General features: G+C 37.5%; 1 protein-coding gene across 7 annotated transcripts in view; it reads right to left on the bottom strand.

Moving 5' to 3' along the window:
* The window catches only part of PEX5L (peroxisomal biogenesis factor 5 like), a 249,398-nt gene that overhangs the window by 82,990 nt on the left and 144,180 nt on the right, over positions 1–22,228 (bottom strand). For all 7 annotated transcript variants that reach the window (XM_037988531.2, XM_037988534.2, XM_007972010.3 and 4 more), the window contains 4 exons: positions 15,393–15,504; positions 7,615–7,809; positions 2,793–2,916; positions 1,791–1,887 (listed from right to left, as the gene is read on the bottom strand). In XM_037988531.2, coding sequence (XP_037844459.1) covers positions 1,791–1,887; positions 2,793–2,916; positions 7,615–7,809; positions 15,393–15,504 — 528 coding nt within the window. The remainder of the gene's footprint in view (positions 1–1,790; positions 1,888–2,792; positions 2,917–7,614; positions 7,810–15,392; positions 15,505–22,228) is intronic.

The raw sequence follows: 22,228 nt of genomic DNA, 5'->3' as shown, positions 1-22,228 counted from the left end.
AATGTTTTTCTGATATAGTAAATACTATACATTTTCTTTTAAAAAATAAATACATTTAGAGTGAGCACAAAGGAAAAAACTACCTTTTCATGCTACATTTACAATTCATTGACGTTTGCAGGGCTATTTGTTCAGGAAGTCAGTGGACTTGTTTTCCAGCTAAGATCTGGGAGCAGTAATGGTCCTCCCTTGTGGAGGCTCAGGTGTTTGTCGGGGGCGCTGCTGGTGGCTTAGAAAAGTTGCCAGAGGCCTTCTATTTGCTGAAGATTTCGTCTGTCTGTGTCCTCCCTCTCTCTGCCACTTACTAGTTGTGGGTCCACAGACAAGTTTCTTCAGCTCATTGTTATCTTAGTTTCACTGTCTATAAAATTGAACTTATCTGATCCAGTTATTTAACAGAAAAAAAACGAGTTAATATGTAAGAAGTCCTTATCATAGCACTCAATAATATCTGCTATTATTATAATTATCTCTTTATTTCACCTCAGATAGTATATTTCCTCTTTTGGTTTCAACATCTAGTAAGCTCAAGAAAATTTCTGTTGCTCATTTTATTACGCTTATTTTGCTTAAACACTGAGTCTCATCTCAACTGGATTGTAGAATGCATGAACTTGGATGCACACACCTTATGATACCTTTGTGGTTTTAGATCAAGGCCTTTAAAAGTGTTCAAGGGAATGAAAAGATTGAGAATGACTTTGGCTTTCTTAGAATCATAGGAGATATGTCTTTTTTTTTTTTTTTTTTTTTTTGAGATGGAGTCTTGCTCTGTCACCCAGGCTGGAGTGCAGTGGCATGGTCTTGGCTCACTGCAAGCTCCGCCTCCTGGGTTCACGCCATTCTCCTGCCTCAGCCTCCCAAGTAGCTGGGGCTACAGGTGCCTGCCACCACGCCTGGCTAATTTTTTGTATTTTTAGTAGAGACGGGGTTTCACTGTGTTAGCCAGGATGGTCTTCATCTCCTGACCTCATGATCGGCCCGCCTTGGCCTCCCAAAGTGCTGGAATTACAGGCGTGAGCCACCGCGCCCGGCTGAGATATGGTCTTAATCATAGGAGATAACTAGTTACAAAACAGCCAGTTAAACTGAACTTAAGGTTCAAGTAATGGACAGACAGACCTGGTTCACACCCTACTTCCACCAGTGAATTAGTTGAGTGTCCCAGGAAAATGTGTTTGACGTCACTGAGACTAAAGAGTATCTTTAAAGTGAGGTTAATAATAATTCGCAGGATTATTTGAGTATTATATATAACACTTAAAAAACATATGTAAAGTCCCTGATACTTAATGGCACTCACAAATAGTAGCTCTTATTATCATCATCATGACTTCTAATACTATAATAATATATTTCTCAGTATGACATTTATTTTAATATGACAGTCAGGGTACCAATGTGTAGTATGTTCCACAGGGCATAGATGTGAATGAACACTCAAGATGTAATTTCCTCTCCATTGAGTTCTGTTATGTAAACCGTGTTAATAATAGAGTAGAACAGATTTTATATTACAAAATAATAGAACAGTAAATGATAGAACAAGGAAAAAGTGCTAAGTACACAGTGAATTCATTAACACATTTTCCAGCCAAATGTGTAGATATACATATATATACCTATATTTCAGCTATTTTAAGCATTGAGATAGCTACTGAATGAAACAGCACATGAAACGCAATGTATAAAATATACTTCAAACTTCTTGTACAAAATGAAAATAAAACATTTATGCTGTATGTTATATACAGGAAAAGATGTGTTCACTGAATAATCAGTTTTGTTACCTGAGTTGGAGCCACTAATTCCAACTCTGAAGCCGACTCGGAGTTGAGGGCGCTTTTTCCACCACTCAATTCTGGTTGAGATCTGTGCTCTGAGGACCTATAAGGGATGCATTAAGGAAATTAAATGTACATCTAGAAACAAAATTAAGCTATAAATCCAGTCAAGAAACCAAGGTAATTTGGATCATTGAAAGCCATGATATCAAAGCTCTCATCAAAATTCTGATGATAAAGATAAGTTTCATGTATTTCTATTATAATGGCCACTTTCAGAATGTAGAGGCTACAATGTGCTAGGTGTTATTATCTTTGATTAAAAATTCAGTTCAATTATGGGCAAAAAGTCAATAAATGCAGTACCATTTTTGTTACAGAAAATTCTGTTTCATAAAAAAATTATATTTTTTGTTTTTGTTTTTGGTGGGGGGAAGAACTTCCCAACAAGTGTCTCAGGAGAGATTTTATCTTTATACAGAATTTGAAATCTCATTATAAATGGAGATGTGGGAGGGCAGTAGGAGACGGACGCTGGACACTGCCCTTCAGGAAGCTTCAAAAATATGGTACAACTCAGGTGGCCAGATTTTCTCATAAGCTTCCATGCACTGTTCTTAATTATTTGATTATCTGATAGTGGATGATTGAGCAAACCAAAAAGCTACCTTATAACTGCAAAAATTTAACTATTATTTAATATATTGAATATTCTCATGTATATACACATATACACCTAGTTTTACTAATCAGCACAGTTACACATTCAGAACATTATTACCAATGTTGAATTACAAATCTCTCAAAACACTTATTGACTGAGTTGAATTAATTTTTGACAGTTGAGATGAAATAATTCGAATTGGTAGAAGCCACAGTAATTGGTATTGTTATATAGGGGTTACATGTGATGCCAAGTATTTGGATTGACTTAACTCATTGGCTATTTCAGTGCCACTCATAAAGTTGATAAATAAATGGCCATTTTCTGGTATCAAAATACCTTACCATAAGAGCTCTTTTGATCCAGTTCTAGATGAGCATGATTTTCTCTCTGCCATTGGATGTCCCTTGGTATTTCGATCGCCATGAAACTTAACATCGTCCCATTTTTCCAGTTGTGTTTGAATGTCTAGTAAGTACAGAGGAAGCAGGTGAGGCAGGTTGGGGGAGCATGTGGTGCAGAGAGAAAAAGAGAGCTTAATTAAGATTGAAAAATCTTATCAAAGTGAGCTTCATTCAACCAATGTCCCAAGCCCCAAGATCAACCTTTATCTTTTCAATGTTGCATAAAAATTAAAACTTGTACAGCTAAATAGAAATCTCCTATTAAGATAAATTGCATTGCTTTTACAGTTAATGCAATCAAGTTGTTTGACCTGAATTTATTTCTGATGCTGTGTACATTCTGAATCTTGTATATGAGCCTGTGCAATCCAGTGTAGAAGGTACATCTGGAGCACTACCCTGTCAGTCTCTGGCTAAAGCAGGGGTTTGGGGGCATTGCTGGCATGATTCCAAAAAGAAATTCTGTTTAAAGAGATGAGCTTCATTGTTAAAAGGTGGTGGGGATAAATCAGAACACTTTCACAGCTTTTGAATAAAGCATGTAATTTTTCACCAAAGGAGGGAATTTATAATGGGGGAGAGAGAGAAAGGAGGCAATGAGGACAGCCAAGGGAATCCTGGAACCATTTTATCCCTGTGGCTTAGTTCTTACAGATAAAAAAAATCTGGCTAGATTCTCTCTCATTACAGGTGTGTGGCTGTGAATAAACCACTGAAACAATCTTGGGGTTCAGTTTTTTTAGTGTATAAAAAGATTGGGCCAGGTGGCAGGGGCTCACGCCTGTAATCCCAGCACATTGGGAGGCAGAGGCAGGTGGATCACCTGAGATCAGGAGTTCGAGACCAGCCTGACCAAGATGGTGAAACCCTTTTTCTACTAAATACAAAAAAAAAATGAACGGGGTGTGGTGGTGCATGCCTGTAATCCCAGCTACTTGGGAGGCTGAAGCAGGGGAATTCCTTGATCCTGGGAGGCAGAGGTTGCAGTGGGCCCAGACTGCGCCACTGCTCTCCAGCCTGGGCAACAAAGCAAAACTCTGTCTGAAAAAAGAGATCAGTTTGCAGATGATGTTCTCTAAGGTCTTTTTTCCCCTTCTTTTTAAAAACTCTGGTAAAAACTGCATAACAAATTGACCATTTAAACCATATGTTAGTGTACAATTCAGTAGCATTAGTACATTCACACTGTTGTGTAACCATCACCACTATTCATCTCCAGAATTTCTCATCATTTCAAACTGAAACTCTGCTCATTAAACACGAACTTCTCATTCCCCCTCCCCTACACACCTGGTAACTTTCATTCTACTTTCTGTCTGTATGAATTTGACTGTTGTGGGTACCTCGTACAAGTGGAATCCTCCAATCCAGGTTGATTATTCCTTATGCAAAATGCTTGGGACCAGGAGTGTTTCAAATTTGGGATTTTTTTTTCTTGGTTTTTGGAATATTTGCATATGTCATAATGAGATATCTTGGGGCTGGGACTCAAATTTAAACACGAAATTCAATTATGTTTCATACACACCTTACACACATAGCTTGAAGGTAATTTTATAAAGTATTTTAAATAATCTTATCCATAAAACAAAGTTCTGACTGTGACTTATCACATGAAGTCAGGTGTGGAGTTTTCCACTTACAGATTTTGGAGGATTTCAGATTTTCGAATTAGGGATGCTCAACCTGTATTTGTCCTTCTGTGCCTGGTTTACTTCACCTAGCACAGTATCTTCAAGGTTCATCCATGGTGTAGCATGTAAGTTATTCCTTTCCAAGGTGGAATAAGTTCATTGTGTGTATATATTACATTTTGTTTATCCATTCATCTCATGATACGTTTCAGTTGTTTTCACCTTTTTACTATTGTGAATAACACTGCTATTCTTTTTTTTTTTTTTTTTTTTTTTTTTGAGACAGAGTTTTGCTCTTGTTGCCCTGGCTGGCTGCAACCTCCGCCTCCCAGGTTCAAGCGATTCTCCTGCCTCAGCCTCCCTAGTAGCTGGGATTACAGGAATGTGCCAACATGCCTAGCTAATTTTTCTTTGTATTTTTAGTAGACACAGGGTTTCTCCATGTTGGTCAGGCTGGTCTCGCGCTCCTGACCTCAGGTGATCCACCCACCTCAGCCTCCCAAAGTGCTGGGATTACAGGCATGAGCCGCTGCGCCCGGCCAACACTGCTATTCTTAAAGGTGCTTTTAAACTAAATACTTTTACAACTTCTTCATAGGACATTTTCTCAGAAGCAGAGAAATAAGTGTTCATCATCTGCATGCTTATTGTGTTATATTGTAATATATTAATATATTCTATTTTTTAAGACAAGGTCTCACTCTGCTGCCCAGGCTGAAGTGCTGTGGTGCAGTCACAGCTCACTGTAGCCTCAATCTCTTGGGCTTAAGCAATCCTCCTGCCTCAGCCTCCCAGGTAGCTGGAACTACAGGCTTATGCCACTATGCCAGGCTAACTTTTAAAATTTTGTAGAGATGGGATCTCACTGTGTTGTCCAAGTTGGTCTCAAACTCCTGGCCTCAAGCAGTCCTCCTGCCTCGGCCTCCCAAAGTGCTGGAATTACAGATATGAGCCACTGCACCCAATCAATGTATTAATATATTTTTATCTAAATCTATACATGTTATTAACTTATTTGCAAAATTGAATAAACCTAGATGGTGAGGAAATAGTAGAGATAGTTATAAAATTTCCCTCCAAAGACAGACCTCAAAGAGGGATGGCAGGGGAGAGGAGTTCCTGTGAATGCCACTAATTTGAGCAATGGAGTGGTTCTCTTTCCTTTCTTTACAATCTATCCCTGGAAGAGCTCATCTACACCCATGGTTCCAATATCCATTCATACACAAGCTTCTGACTTACAAATCTCCATTTCCTACTCAGCTCTTTTTCTCCAGTTCTAGACCTATATACTTAACAGCCTAATGGAGGTATCCACAGAGAAGTCCCATAGTTTCCTCAAATATAGCAGGTTCAAAGCTGAACTCAATAGTTCACTCCTGCTCCTCTTCCATCTTCTGTCATGGAGCTTGGCACATTCTACATGTCCCCATTGCTCACATATACATATTATCTGTTTCTAAGTCTTGTTTTAATATTTTTTGGAACCTGTCTCTCTCTTTCTCATTATCCCCCTTGTCACTATTGGATCTCTGTACTGGTCTCATTGTCTCTATTCCTTTCTCCATAAATCCACCAGAGAAGGATTTTTCTAAAATAGAAACTATTGCTGTCATTCCTCTTAGTAGAACCCTTCAAACATCATCCCTCCTCCCCCAATCTTAAGGGCATGACATCCAAGGATTCCTATGATCTCGCCACAAGTGATTTTCAGACTTTTTCTCTCACTATTCTATCCTTGAGTACTACTGAAATATGTATATTTACTTAAAAAGACATCTTGCCGTGTTTATTTGTGTGTGAATCCCTTTCCTTTCTGCACCAGGGATACCCTGCACTATTCTCCCCATCTTTCTCCTGATCTATCTTGAATCTGGCAAATTCCTACGCACTCCTCAAACCTCAGCTCACATAGTACCTCTTGTAAGACACCTTCTCCCACTGGGTGGGGCAATGGCATGATGAGGAGGCTCATGTAGTAACTGATCTGGGTTTTCTTTCATTGCTACATATAGTTAATATTTTATTATAATCATTTAATCATTTTTCTATCTCCCTACTAGACTGTAAATTTGCTAAGGCACAGAGCTTATATTATTTGTCTTTGTATTCCTAGCACATAGTATGTGCTGGGAATATGGTAGATACTCAGAGAAATGTCTGCTGAACAAATGAATAAATTAATTCATGACCATTTAACATGTACATATCATAGTAATAAGTGATTTCACATATGTATTCCATCTATTCTTCATAGCCTTATGGATAAGCTATGATCTCCTTATGAATGTATATACAAAATTCACCTCCCCACACATATACCTACACACACAGCAGTCAGTCACAGCCAGGGAAGATTCATGGGCCTCTTGGCTTTCTAAAATACCTGTCACTGTTCTTTTTCTTGAGAAAGGAGAGCTTAATATGTCTGGTTCCAGGAGCTAAGAACTAAGCCGTCCTTTCTCAGAGGAGGTGGAATATAGTGGAAAACATATGGGCTTTGAAGTTTCCTAGAGCTAGGCTCAACTTTCAGCTCTTCCTCTTATAAACTGTGAGATCTTGGGCAAATTGCTTAAATTTTGAAACTTGGTTCCTTGCATGTTTCAAAGAGTTGTGATAATTTAATGAGATAATATATGTAAGTAATGTACTGTGGTTCCTAGGCATTGTAATCCACCATCAAATGGTAGCTGTTATTATTGTATTGCAGGTATTCCCAAACACACTTGTTACATACTGTTTGATCTGGCTGCCCCGGGCCTTGCATTAGAGTTGGTTACTCACAAGTTCCCTCTTTCTTGTCCTAGACTGAGTGCTCCTAAAGAGCAAGATGCACATTTTACCTTTATTTGTAACTTTAGTGCCTAGCCTGGTGCCCAGCACCTATCAATTACTCAATATTTGTGGGTCGAATAAATACATGAATCAACCAGTTATGCAAAGTTGAGCTCCCCAATTGCTATACAAAGTTCAAGCCCAAAAGAAGCTATGTCCTGTCCAGTTTCCACCACGGACTATGCCTTTTCTACTCCTTTGTTCACTGTTCAATGCCATTGGTGGAACTTTCCTCTTGTATCCACACCAGCAGAGCAAGGTTGAGCATCCACAGCCACAAGTGATTGCCTTACCTAGATCTAAGGATGAAGTCTCCGGGACTCTGAGAGGCTGGCCTCTCTGCTCAGCATCCGTGCTGATGAGGTCAGATCCATCGGCCTTTTTCTTGAGGGATGAAGTTTTTGATGAGGGCTCTGACTTCTTGGCTTTGGTTTGAGTTTGAGAGACTGGTTCACTCAGGTCAAGGAGATCTAAGCCAGTGGTCAGTACTATCAGAAATGGAAGAGGTTAAGATAAGCCCATTTACTACTCTGAAATTATTTTTTTTAAATAGGTTTCAGTTGGGTACTGAAAGATTTTATGTTTGTAGGATAGATTAGAATTAAGTTAGCTCATCATTGATTTATAGAGACAGCTTGTTAGACTGGGATATTTGCTGCATGTTATTCTTGTATTTGGCATGGCACAAACTGGTAAGAAAGGACTTAGACCAGCCTCAGCAATGGTGAAGCTTTGAATGCAGTTAAAATGATGAAACTGAATCTGAGTTCAGATGCTATTTACTTTATTGCTTTGCTTTATTTATACTGAAGGTTATTTTAGATTGCAGTTTCCCAGAGAGGAGTCAATCTATCATATTCAGAGATTTAGTGAAGTTTTTGAATGTCTTTGTATTTTAATTTTAAACAATAAAGTATATGGGGTATAAAGCAATGCTGTTAATCACCTTTTATTTAATTAAGCAGTTCAATCAGAAAATGGCATCCTGTTTGGGTTCACCCAAGAGAGGTATTTTATAATCCATAGTTGATGAATAGGTACACATGTTAATGCCTTTGCTGTTTAGTATGCAAATTTAAATTTCAATGTAACTAACTATAAAACTGTTACACTTTTACTTCTTAGCAGGTTGATTACATTGCATTAAATACTCTAATGAAAGCAGAAATAATAAGTTGTTCAAATGCAAATCAGGCAAATGAGAATTCAAAAAAGAAGTTTTATAACCTTTGCTTCTTCATTTTTTTACAGTGCACATAACCAGAGTTTGACTAGCTCATTGTGAGAAATAGAAAATTCAAATTAGAGAAGGTCCCTACAGCTCTACCTCTCCACCAGTCCCTGCTGTTTCACTGGCCCTGGCACCGCAGTGGAGAGACTAGCTTCTGAGCAAGACTGGTGGTTTCCTCGCATGGAATCTCTTCACCCAGCTCACTTAGAAAAGCCACAGAAAGACAAAGAAAATACTTGCATTAACCCTTTGTGGCAATCTACAACAATGACTGCAGCATTCCTCTGTAATCTCCAAGCTTTTCCTCTAGGTGGGGAATGGATTTTTGCTGATGTCTCAATACTCTTCTGTCTGCTTCTCCCTTGTACTCAAGGCAGGGGCCAGGCTCCACTGAACTCACAACCCGGATTTCTTCAGTAGTGCACGGGCTTCATGAGCTAACCATTCCTATGGGATCTTTAGGATTGTGTGTCAAACTTCACTCTTAATAGTCTCGTTTTCTGATTCCAATTCCAAGTCACAGTGGTTGGATGTTGTTGGTGAAGTGGAAACATCTGGCTCTGTCATGGCTTAGCTGTGTGACTTGAAGTAAGTTTCTTGACCTCTCTGAGTTTCAGTTTCCTCATTTGAAAATGAGGAATTAATTGTCTTTTAGGGATAAGATGAAGATTAAATGATCTAATGTATGTAAAGTGTCAGGCATACAATAGGTACTCAATAAATGTGATTTCTATTCTTTTATAGCCAATTCATGATGTTTTTCTATCCTTTTTGTTGTTGTTGATGTTCTCCATTTTCACTGTTCCTTTTTATTTGAGACAAGAAGCAGATCCATATACTGACAGAAAGAGAAAATGCTACTGGGAATAAAACTGAAGATGAGACAAAGATATGCGTTCTACAGAGGATCCTATGAAGCAAATTTATCATAAAGTGGCCTGAAAGTGTCAGCTTATCTCAACAGAATCTTCATGAGGCAATGGGAACCACTTCCCAATGCTAAGATGCCCTGAGATACGAGGGATGTTTTGTGACTAGGAAGTACTTGAACGCGGAGGGAAAGAAGTGGCATTCAGAACTAAGCTGCTTGACTTTATGTCTGCAATGTAAGCACGGCAGACAGCCAAAACAGGCTAGAATGCCTCACACTTTATATCCACTGAACGTTCAAATAGAAATTGCCAGAACAGTATTACGCTGGCAAGGTGTCTAGGCCCAATGTGATGTCCTTATAACAGAGGAAAGGAAATTGATGACAGAATATAGAATGCCACATATATCTTTTTACTAATTGTACAGACAATTAAGAGTTAGTCACTTGCTCCTAGACTTTCAGAAGCAAATTATAAAATTGTCTACTTGAACATAGGAAGTACATTTGTTATGGAGTAACAGCTGGCAAGTACTAATTGAATTCTATATCTTCTTCTCACATTCAGAACAAATGAATTACTAAAAGGGTGAACTGCGAATTCAAACTTGGCTCAGTAAGGTTCTTTCCCCCTCCAAAGTGTCCTGGGCACTTCCTATATTTGTTCTGAGCTCTTTGTCCCTTTGTTTTTTTCCTTGCAAATGTGAAACAAATGCTTGGCACACACAAAAGGCCTAATTGGTTACCCAGCTGCTATGAAGGAGGTGACTTGGAGGTCGAATGGCCAGCTTTGAAGCTGGGAAAGTCCCTGCAGAGTACGTTTTCAAAAGGAGAGAAGAGTGGGTGCAGCCTTTCACTCTCTGGAGAAAGACAAATCACATTTTAGCATGTGCGTGTCCTTTAGTTAAGATTTAAAAGGAAGAAGCTTATTGCTCCACACAGTCTTCAAAGACAGCCCTGGTATGGAAGGTGGTGTCTGCTCTGCTGATTTTTTAAATCCTATTTTAAAGATTCTTCAGGCACATGAAGGTTTGGGTTTCAGTATCTGTGTACTTAAATTAAGAGCACCAACCGGTGAGGTGTGCTGGCTCACGTTTGTAATCCCAGTGTTTTGGGAGGCTGAGGCAGGAGGATTGCTTGAAGCCAGGAGTTTGAGACCAGCCTAGGCAATATATTCAGTCACTATAAAACAATTAAAAAAATAAAAAAAAATTAGCCAAGAGTGATGGCCCTCACCTGTAGTCTCAGCTACTCGGGAGACTAGGTGGGAGGCCTGCGTGAGCTCAGAAGTTTGAGCCAGCCCGGGTGACAGAGTAAGACCCTGTCTCTAAAAAAAAGGAGCATAAAGGATAATCTCCTCTTACAGTGAATGTGAAAAGTGTGTGTGTGTGCGCGCGCACCTGTGTGTATGCATGTGTTAGTGTAGATCTAATAAAATACCTTCTGGGTGTAATCTTATTGTCACATACGCAGACTTTTCTCATGGACCACATGTCAGTCACCACTCACAGCTTTATAGACTGTGGGATCCCATTGCCCAGAGGATGTCATTGACTTCCCTTCCTTTTACTGTAGCAGGGAGATTTCCAGCTCAGTTGCTTCTGAGCAGGCTATGTTTTGCCAGTCACCCTTGTAGCACTTTGTCCTGTCTTCTTTACTTTAGTTCAGCTAATCTATTTTGGTGTCTTGATGTTCCATGCATATTGCACATAAAATAAGGCAGCACAGGACAGTAGTTAAGACTACCTGAGTTTGACTGAGTGCAGTGCTCATGCCTGTAATCCCAGCACTTTGGGAGGTTGAGGCAGGTGGATCATCTGAGGTCGGGAGTTCAAGGCCAGCCTGACCATCATGGAGAAACTCCATCTCTACTAAAAATACAAAATTAGCCGGGCGTGGTGGTGCATGCCTGTAATCCCAGCTACTTGGGAGGCTGAGGCAGGAGAATTGCTTGACCCTGGGAGGCGGAGGTTGCGGTGAGCCAAGATTGTGCCATTGCACTCCAGCCTGGGCAACAAGAGCAAAACTCAGTCTCAAAAAAAAAAAAAAAAAAAAAAAAAAAAAAAAAAAAAAAAAAATCTCTCTGAACCTGAACTTCTTCTGCCCACCTAAAATAAGGATAAAACTACTTTATAAAGTATTAGATGAAGTGCTTATCTAAAGCTCTTGGAACAGCACTATAAGCATAGTCATGATGCAAATAAATATTTATTGCTACTAGAAGACACTACTGAAAGCATTCATGCTCGACGCAAACTATAGATATATGAGGTTGGAAATGATTAAAAAAGCTATTTATTGAAAATGTATAATATGGTAAGTGCTTATGAATGTTTCCTTGTTTAGTCTACATAACATTCCTGTGAAAAAGGTATTCTAATTTTACATATGAGAAACTTGAGGCTTGGCAATATTAAGTAACTTGTCCAAAGTCACACAGCTGGTTTGGTAGAAAAACGTCCCCCTCTAATATGCCCACGTTCTAATCCCCAGAACCTGTAAATATGTTACCTTGACATGTCACATGGCAAAAGGGACTTTGCAGATGTAATTAAGTTCAGGATTTGGAGACTGAAAGATTAATCTGGATGTCCCTGTGGGCCCAATATAATTACAAGAGTTCTTATAAAATGCAGTTAGGGGGTCAGAGCCAGAGAAGGAGATATGAGGATGGAGACCAATGTGTGAGAGAGAGAGCTGCTGGTTTTGAAGATGGAGCAAGGGTCATAAGCCACCAAATTGTAGGTGCCCTCTAGAAGCTGGAAAAAGCAAGGAAATGAATTCTGTCCTGGAGCCTCTAGAAGTAATGTAGCTCTGTTGACATCTTGATTTTAGGATAATAAATTTGTGTTGTTTTAAGCCATTAGATTTGTGGTAATTGTTACAGCGACAATAGAAAACTAATATAACTGGTACGTCAGTGTTCATACCAGGATTCAAATACAGGATACAGGTCTCATCTCTCCACAGCCTGTGTTCTTAAACAGTCCTCTCTAGACTTTATCTTAACCTTAAGGCAGTGTGCTGATTTTATTGATAAGGCTTTGATTCATTTGTTTGTTGAGCTTCTAATTATTTGGCAGTTTGGATAGTCCGAGGAATGATTTAAATAGTTGGCACTCTCAAAAACTTTTGTTTTTCAGATAATCTAATTGAACTGGGCAGAAAAAAATTATAATTTAGAACTTCTATGAGGCAAAATACATGTTCTTTTAGGTTTCATAGAGAAAAAAGTCATGGACTGACCTCCAGAAAAGGTAAATATTTCCTAAATTTTTAAAATTTTGTGTTGATTTATACAAAAACTAGATTTCTTAGGAATTAAAAAATATATAATATTTTTGCCTTGAGATATACTCTTAATATTAAAAACACATTATCAAACAAGAGCCTTTCTTCAGGATAAAAATCTGTATGAATCAGGTGCACTGAATAATGAAGGTGAGAAAAAAAAATCCCTGGTCTCAGAACACTATTTTACCAGACCCCCTATGTTGGAGAGTATTATGGATTGAGTGGTCTATGAAGAAGTCCTAATACCCAGTATTCAGAATATTACCTTATTTGGAAATAGGTTCATTCGAGATACAATTAAACATGAGGTCATATTAGAATAGGGTGGGCCCCTACTTTAACTGGACTGATGTCCTTATAAAAAGGGGAAATTGGGGCCAGGCACGGTGGCTCATGCCTGTAATTCCAGCACTTTGGGAGGCCAAGGTGGGCGGATCATGAGGTCAGGAGATGGAGACCATCCTGGCTAACACGGTGAAACCTTGTCTCTATTAAAAATACAAAAAATTAGCTGGGCGTGGTGGCATGTGCCTGTAGTCCCAGCCACTCAGGAAGCTGAGGCAGGAAAATCGTTTGAACCCAGGAGGTGGAGTTTGCAGTGAGCCAAGATCGTGCCACTGCACTCCAGCCTGAGTGACAGAGTAAGACTCCGCCTCAAAAAAAAAAAAGGGGGAAATTTGGACACAGAGACAGACATGCACACTGGGAGGCACACACACAGAGAAAACACTACATGAATATTGGAGTTATGCTGCCATAAACCAAGGCAGTACCAGAAGTTAGAAGAGAGGCCTGGAATAGATCCTTACTAAGCACATTCATGTGGTGCGTGGCCAAGCTGAAAGGATGATTTTGGGCTTCCAGCCCTAAGAACTGAGATGGTAAATTTCCGTTGTTGAATCAACTCAGTGGGTGGTACTTTATCACAGCAGCCCTAGGACTAATACAGAGGGCAACATTGTAGGTATTGGGATTGCAAGAAATTATACATTCTTTTGATTTTTTTTTCTCCAATATTTCACAGGTCTCTCTTTTATATGTGAGAACAATCAAGCTGAAAAGAAGCTTTTGAATCAAATCTTATATTGCTCTCTTAGGGTGGATCCTTTCTAAGTGACTTAGTTTTCCCATCAGTGAGAATTGGAGCATAAAGAGCAAGTTCACAGTGCATACAATTCTCATGGATTCACCTGCAATTAGACATACAAGGTTCTCTGTATTTTCCTGGGATAGTTTTCGAGTTTTGAAGGGGCCAGCTCCAGTTTCATGGATCAGAGGAATGAATCTCATCTGATAGTATGTGAACTTGTCTAATTTCCTACCTAGAATTTACCAAGTACCATTTAATTTCTTGATTATTGAAAGTGATAGCTGAATTTAGAAAATGATTACTGTGGTGTGATATAAAAAAGTCAATGCAATTGAAAATGAAAGTGTAGGGAGTACACACTGTTCTCACCTAAAATCTAACAGAAATTTTTACACCAGTTAGAGTTTACATGGTGTTAAGCTTTTTCATGGATTGCTTCCTTTAATCTTTCCAATGAACTTACGAGATGTAGATCTTACTATTATCAAACAAATGAAAAAACTGAGGCTTAGTTAAGCAACATGCCCCTGGATACAGAGCCGGGGTTGGAATTCATGGAGTTTGAACCCAGAAACTGTAAAATATGACCTCACATAAGGAGCCTCTCTATCTCATGCTAGTTACTCTTCTTGTAATTTTTGGCGTTTTGGAAAAATCACGATTTCCTTCTCCCGTGATTTTATTCACTTAGAAATATAATGAAAATATGCAAGCCAACAGCAAACTGAGGCCAAGATGACAAAATGGAACAAATATAACAAGACAGTATGTGATTATCCTTTTCTTTTTCCATTAAATTCTGCTCTGCACATCCAACATAACCTTTGTTCTTTGATTCTGAACATCATTTTTTCATTCTTATTTGAATGACATGACTTTGAATGTGAATGCTGACCGAATGAAATCAATGCAGAAAGACTGCCTCTACAAGGGAAGTGTAATTTATACCAGTGGCATCCTGTACTCACTCAATGGATTAATACTTATTGAGTGCCTATTCCTGTATGTGACAGGCACTGAGCAGGGGATGGCTTACTATTTGAGAATGTTTAATTCCAGGAGAACGTTCAAATAGACTGTTGTAACGGGGAGCAAGTAACACACTTATATGACAGAAAATGAAACTGGCCCTGTACTATCCCAAAGCTGCAGGATATTTTGTCATTTAAATCCACTTGAAAAGATTGCCACATTTTTATTTACTGGACTTCTGTTATATAAAATATTTCCAGAAATAATTGGACCATCAGCCAGAACTTGAAAAACCTTACTCTGAAATAGGTGTTTTTGTTTTAAAGATTTTCTAGTGTGATGCAACTTTAGATATAAATATGTAAATATGAAAATATACATGAAAACATGATTCATTGCTAACAGTGGTATACTTATGTTCAGCAAAATTCGTTGGGTGAGATACATTGCAATTTCTGTGATTTATCGGTTTACGCTAAATAGTATACATTCTAAAGTTTCATTTGGTTGCAAACATTATTTCCTCACTTAAAATATATTATGGAAAAAATGTGCACTTTACTATAGTTAAAATTAACTCTAGTTGAGGAACAGTTAAAAGTGAAAGAATTACCAGCTGTATTGGATGTTACTGGCCTTGCTATTGCTTCCGATTTGGTTTCACAGAGAAAGTCATCGATGGAGGGACTCAGGAGGGGTCTGCTTTCTTGTTGCTCATTCACCAGCTGAGAACAAATGAACAGAGGTGTCAAAGAGCTTTGTTAAACTGCAGAGTCAGATGAATTAAAATGCAGCCTTGCAACAAAATGAGAATAGCAAGCCTACCAAAAATAAATAAATACATAAATAAATAATGGGATAGGGGCAAGAAAGAAAAAAATACCAAAAGGTGGGGAATGAGCCTTTTAGCACTGTCAACATATTTTTGATGCAGCCAACTTCAATGTCTAAAGCTCAAGCCTTTCCCCCCCCTCCTGAAATAGAGTTATTCTCTAATTTCAGTATATAGAAAATGACACGTATTGAATCATAGTTGCTAAGGGCCAATCCCATTCCTCACCTGGACGAAAGCTCCTACTGAGACCTGGAACATTGGATTCAGACTCAAAGATGACATGTTCTGGTTAGCACTGCTGAGTCAGTGTTTATGTGGGGAGTGCAAACACACGGACCAGGGTGGGTGGATAAATGCCTGCCTCGTCTCCCTCTCTTAAAAAGCTCAGGTCACCTACAAAAACACCCTCTACATTTCCTTGGAATGCTTTTGTATTATATAACAAATATTATTTTGGGAGAGTAGAAAATATTGTTATATTAACTGTGTAGGTATCTAGTAGATGCGTTTGTAAAATCTATTTGTAAAATAGATCTCGGTAGACTCAATCGTGTTTTCCCATTAGCTTATATTCTAATTTCAGCAATCTTTCAGTTTGATTTTTTAGTGGATCTCTAATTATCAGTGGCAGCCACTATTTACTTTCACTTATTCTGCATCTCTTTGAATCCTGTCTTGCTTGAGTATGTTTCTATGGTTAAGAGAGAAAACACACTTTTGATACTCAGGTGGTTCATTCCTAAATTAACTGTTTTTTTTGTTTGTTTGGTTGGTTTTTTTTTGAGGGAGGGGGGTTTATATTTGCCTTTCTTAAAATAGGCATAATCATCTAGTTTTTTGCTTAAGAAAAAAATACACCTCATAATCTTTAGGGTTTTTTTTTTTGTTTTTTTTTGTTTTTGTTTTTTTTATAGGAACAGGATGTCTGTCTGTCACCCAGGCTGGAGTGCAGTGGCATGATCATGACTCACTGCATCCTCAAACTCCTGGACTCAAGCAATTCTCCCATCTCAGTTTCCCAAATAGCTGTGACTACAGGTGTGCACCACTATGCCCGGCTAAGTTTTAAAAATTTAAAATTTATTTTTGTAGAGACGAGGTCTCACCATCTTGCCTAGGCTGGTCTTGAACTCCTGGGTTCAAGCGATTCTTCCATCTCAACCTCCTAAAGTGTTGAGATTATAGGTGTGAACCACTGTGCCTGGCCAATCTCTAGATTTTTTAAGAACTTATTTGTTACGTTGCATTTTAAGAGGCATAAAATAACAAATGGAGTGCTTTGGAGTATTACCAAATCAAAATATTTTATATTACTCTACTCACTTTCACTACATTGTTTCTTTGGCACAGTGTCAATAGTATCATAGTTTAGAGCTGATGGAAGGTGGCAAGGGACCTGAGTAATGGTAACTATGGAGAGAAAGTGCACTTCTTTTATTTCTGAAAGGGCAATATGGAAGCACTTAGTGGTCATTTGGAGACTGGAAGCCAAGAGACACATTTAGTTCTCATAGGCATGCTATTTAAACATGGATAAATTTATTTAAACATGTGTAAATCTCAGACGTCCATTAGAGTTTAAGATTTCGATATAGAGTTGGTAATTAGATTTTTATACATATTAATTTGTTATTGAGAGATGGGCTTTGAGAACGCTTTTCTTCTTTTAACGTTCAAGTTACAGTGATAGATCTTTCTTCAATTATTGTAAGCTTTGGTATTACTATGTATAAAACCTCACAGATTTTGCTAGGAATCAAATCCCAGGCCTCTTTTGGTGTTAATCTTTTATTTTAGGATGCTGCTTTGACCCATGAGTGAAACTCTGAGCCCCAGTGTTTTTTATTTTTTCTGAATTCGAACATTCCTGGGTATCACCCATTCCATTTATATTAAAATATTTTTAAATGTTGAGGGACTGTAAGCCGCCTATGTTTCTGGAATAAAATATATTTGAATTTTTGTAAATGCTATGGTCTATTTGAGTTTAGGAATGATTTGTTATACTTTCTGGCATAAAAGTCAATTTTATTATCTGGAAATGTAGTTGAAAGCACTGGTATAGAATATAATATACTAGAAAATGATGAAATAGCTAAACATCAGTGATCCTGTGAGCTCATCTAAAAATATGATTAGTGTCCCAGAATCTGTATCTCATTTGTAGTTAGTGCATGTCCAAACTGTACATATGTAACAGTTTCCAAAGTACCCGTACATTGATACATATTTCCTGGTAGGACTTGCTCTTTTAACCATATGTGCTTAATGTAATGAACTCATTAAGTGTAATCAACACAGTGATGAGGTCCTACCTTCACAAACAATGCCCACTTCCACACTGTGGCCTTCTCATGACTATCAAGTGCGATCTGAATTCCACTGTGCTATATGCATTCACAGAGGATGAAGGTTACCATCAAATATGGCACCACCCTATACTCATAGAAGTTATTGTAATAGGGTTGCATTTACCAAGCAGTGCATTCTGATGACTGGCCTCAGAGTCTAGATCTTATTTACCCATTGGCTAAAGTGTATAAAGTGCAAAGACTAAACTCAACCGTGACTTTCAAAGTATGAATATGTATGGACAATGTCATAACTATCCCTTTGATATTCATTATTTCTTTGAAAAAAGTTTAATTTCACTGACAGATGGCTAAGAATAACTGAGTTCTCTTATTCATAATTTTGAGAAATATCAACTGTTATGTAGATAAGTATGAGCTATATTCCATGGAAAATCCCCTGTACACTTTCTTTACTTTGGATACAATTAAATGCCTTTGTAAAAACAAATAAACAAACAAAAACAACTAAGAATTTATCCCTACACAGTACACAGTTCTATGTACATATATGTGTGGAATAGTGAAATAGACCTACATTACCTATAGCTTTGGAAGACCAGGGTGTTAGATTTCTGCAGATATTTTTAGCTACAAATGCATAAAAACTATAGTCTAAATTTGATAAAGTAATTCTAAAAGTAAAATTTTTGTTAACATCTAAATGGAAAGCAAAGGAAAAGGCATAATTCAATGAGAGCCCTGTCCTTTTGGGCCTATCTGCTTTATCAAAGGTAGTAATTAATAAAGTTATTTTTTGGAGTCTGTCTCTTCATTCAGACTTTAGACAAATTTTCTGGAGAAAGCACACTAGCACTCTCAGATTTACTCAGCGTACAAATAAAGGGATACCAAAAGAGAGGCTGTTCTGAGAGACTTCAGGAAGCCCAGGACAAAGGCGTGGCATCTCCAGTCTTCTGCACCTCTGCCTCAGGAAGTCAGTGTCTCTTCCACACCTACTGTCTTGTTTCTGATCATAGTTCACACCTGGACTGATGGAATTGTTATAACTGCCCAACTTCTACAATTAAGCTACTCCTGTGGCTTTCTTCCACAAATTCAAATCAAAGAAGGAGTAACAAACTACCTTCTGAGTCAGTGTTTTTCAAACTGGAGCACAATTTAGCTATTGAGAAATGCTCGGGCTGAAGTGGGTGGATAATAGCAGGGCTCAAGGGTGAAAGACCAGATTACAGATAGCATGGAAAGGTAACTGAAACTGAATAGAACATTTTTTGGTTTTAATGGGAGATATGGAAGATGAAACAGGAGATATTTTGAAGATATGGAAATATTTCCTTATAAGCTCTGAAGCCAGACACTGTCTTACTTACGTTTATATCCTCACAACTTCAAATAGAATGTCTACATCTAAAAGGGGTTCAATAAATGGCTATTAAATGAGAAAGTGACTTTGTAGAAACTGAAGATGTAAAAATACCTATCTAAAACTGTCCAATTTTAAATTGCATCTTCAGTTGCAGGAATTTAGGAATGATTATTTTAGTCATAGGAAGTCCCATTTTATTTATATTTACATAGATAAGAATAGATTCTTCCATGCTCTCCTCTTTATTTTGAACAAGTTTATGATATTTCCTTTGGTGACTTGAGAACGAATGAATCTTTTAGATCATAAAATAAAATTTCAAACTGAACTGAACCCCCCAAATATTCCCTTTAAGCTTAATTTCCAAATTGTATAACATTCATTCTTTCTTTATGCATAAGATAAGGTTTCTTGACTTTCTTTTAGTTTGAAAATAACTTTATGAACTTCTTTGATTTTGTCCTTTGGGTATGTTGATATAAGTAAGCCAAAAGTTTCTAATTTAAAAAAAAAACTGAGGTGAAGTGATTGCAATTTTGGTCTAGTCAGATTATCATAGCTGAGTTAAAATGACCCACTTCATTAGTTGCTAAGGCCTTTGTCTCAGTTTTTTCACATTTTAAATTTTCATTTCTTATCCTCCCCTTTCCTCTTCTCCATATTTGGATCAGTTCAAAGAACCTTCTATAATGGTGACAGATTCTTATTTTTCTTTCAGGATCCCATTCAACTGGCACATTATCTAGGAACCTTCTTTAGCGCCAGCCGGTGAGTAGTGCCTCCTTACAGCACTTGCACGTTCCCATATCTTACCCAGTGTCATAATCTTAGTTTTATCTGTCCCTCTCCAACTGCCAAGTAGACTGTGACTTGCTTTAGGGTAGAGATCTCATCCAAGCATTTTTTTTGTATTCCATGGTAGCAGTTTAAATCAATGTTGACTGATTTTATACAGTCTAACTGAATGGCAAATTGTACAAAAGAATTATTACATGGGTGTCCTCAATTTCATACTGGATTTGGCCATGTCACAGAGAGGTCAGTGATCCTCAGAAATGTTTGCCAATTTCTTTGCTGGTTTTAAACCACACATTTGAGCCCATTTTCTCCCAGTCACATATTTTATAAATGTTTGGGGACCTACTGATACCTAAGGAAACATTTCCAAATACAAAGCTTCTACCAAGAATGTTAAGGCTTCTACGAAGAAGTCAAAGTGCCAAGAGAGAATGCCTAATGAAAAAAATTAAAATAAAGGCCTAAGCCCGCCCCATACCATTCAGAAGAAGGACTTGGTCCAATGTGAATGAGAGGCCAGCAACACTTCAACACAATCCTGTTCCCTCCCTGCTGATTTTAAATCAGACATTCAAATCTCGAGATTTTGAGGGAAAACCCTGAAGTGGTTAATTGACATAGAAACAAAGGAAAACTCTTTTATTTAGAAGTAAGAAGATAGGCAAGAACTTGCATGTAGGGGTTTCTGTCAATCAGAATGCAAAAGACTATTGAACCATAACACCTTCCTTGTAATCAAACATTCAGTCAAATGATTTCAGTTGAATTATGACTTATTCAGACTGGCAAGTTGATGTGATTAATATTAGCGACCACACCACCAAATTGCTTCATATATCAATACAGTGTTTTCTTTGTGTTGAACAAAGGCAGATTATATCACCCAGCTCTTAAAACTTTATCTGAAACTACATTTGTCTTAGCTCAACTTGAATTTCTCAGTTTCAATGTTTTAAAATTAAACTATTATATAATCTAAGCTATAAAAAACTAGTAAGATGAAAAGATGTTTTGCTTTTTAAATATTGTTTGTTACTTAAACTACAGTGTATGTTTATATTGTTTGTTTTGTGTCTTAAATCATGTTTTGTGACTTAAATCTTTGTGTTTGTTTTTAAAGAGATATATTGCTTAGATGTTTCATTCAAAAATATAGAGCTCAAGGTTTCTGATAACACATTACTAAGAATTAACCCTAAAGCACAATACATTCTAGATGATAAAACAATGTCTGTAAAGGACAATAATCTATTATTCTATAATTTCACATTTCAGATTGATGATCTTGAATTGTTTTAGTTTAAAGTAAAAGATTCTGTTTTTATATTTAAGCATTTGGTACTTCAATAATAATTTTTAAAGTTAAAACATTGAACCTAATAAGTTTAAAACAGCTGACAAATATCTCATATTTGTAATGTTGATTAAGAAAATTTGTAATATTATCTCATATCTCTTTACCGCATTTAAATAATAGAAAAATTTTAGAATTGTTTTGTTTATATATGAATGAAACACAAACATCTTTGTGAGTTTTGAAATTCCTGTATTATTTGTGATATGGTTTTTTTTTTTTTTTTGAGATGGGGTCTTGCTATGTTGCCCAGGTTGGTCTCAAACCCCTGGCCTCAAGTGATGCTCCCATCTTAGCCTCCTGAGTAGCTGGGACTACAGGTGTCCACCACTTCACCCAACTCTGTGACATTGTTAATTTAAAGTCATTTATTAAATAGGCTTTCATTCATTATTTTATAATTGAACTACTTGTTTATGGTTTTATTAGCCCTGTCCAAGTTTAGAAATTAATTTGGTGCCTGTCAATATAGTGACCATACTGTCAGTGATTCATTAATATCAAAGCCAACTTAATGGACTCTATCAATTGCAAAGATAAGATAACTAAATCATTACCATGCAACCGCTAAAAATCCAGATTTTTAGAGCTCTGTCATGGTAATTCTGATGCCTGACAGAATTCATGTCCTCTGAGCTTATAGTGCTAATGAACTGCCCCAACCCCCACTTCCTATTAGTCTTCTGGTAACGGATAACCAAGTGATAACTTTCAACTCTTTGACTTGATCTAAATGTCAACCAACAAGCTACAAATGTATTCCTGACAGGACAGCTAGACT

Source organism: Chlorocebus sabaeus, chromosome 15 (genome assembly GCF_047675955.1).
Source record: "Chlorocebus sabaeus isolate Y175 chromosome 15, mChlSab1.0.hap1, whole genome shotgun sequence".
Taxonomy (NCBI): Eukaryota; Metazoa; Chordata; class Mammalia; order Primates; family Cercopithecidae; genus Chlorocebus; species Chlorocebus sabaeus.
Note: the sequence above shows the minus strand (reverse complement) of the source record. Positions and strands in the feature narration are given on the sequence as shown.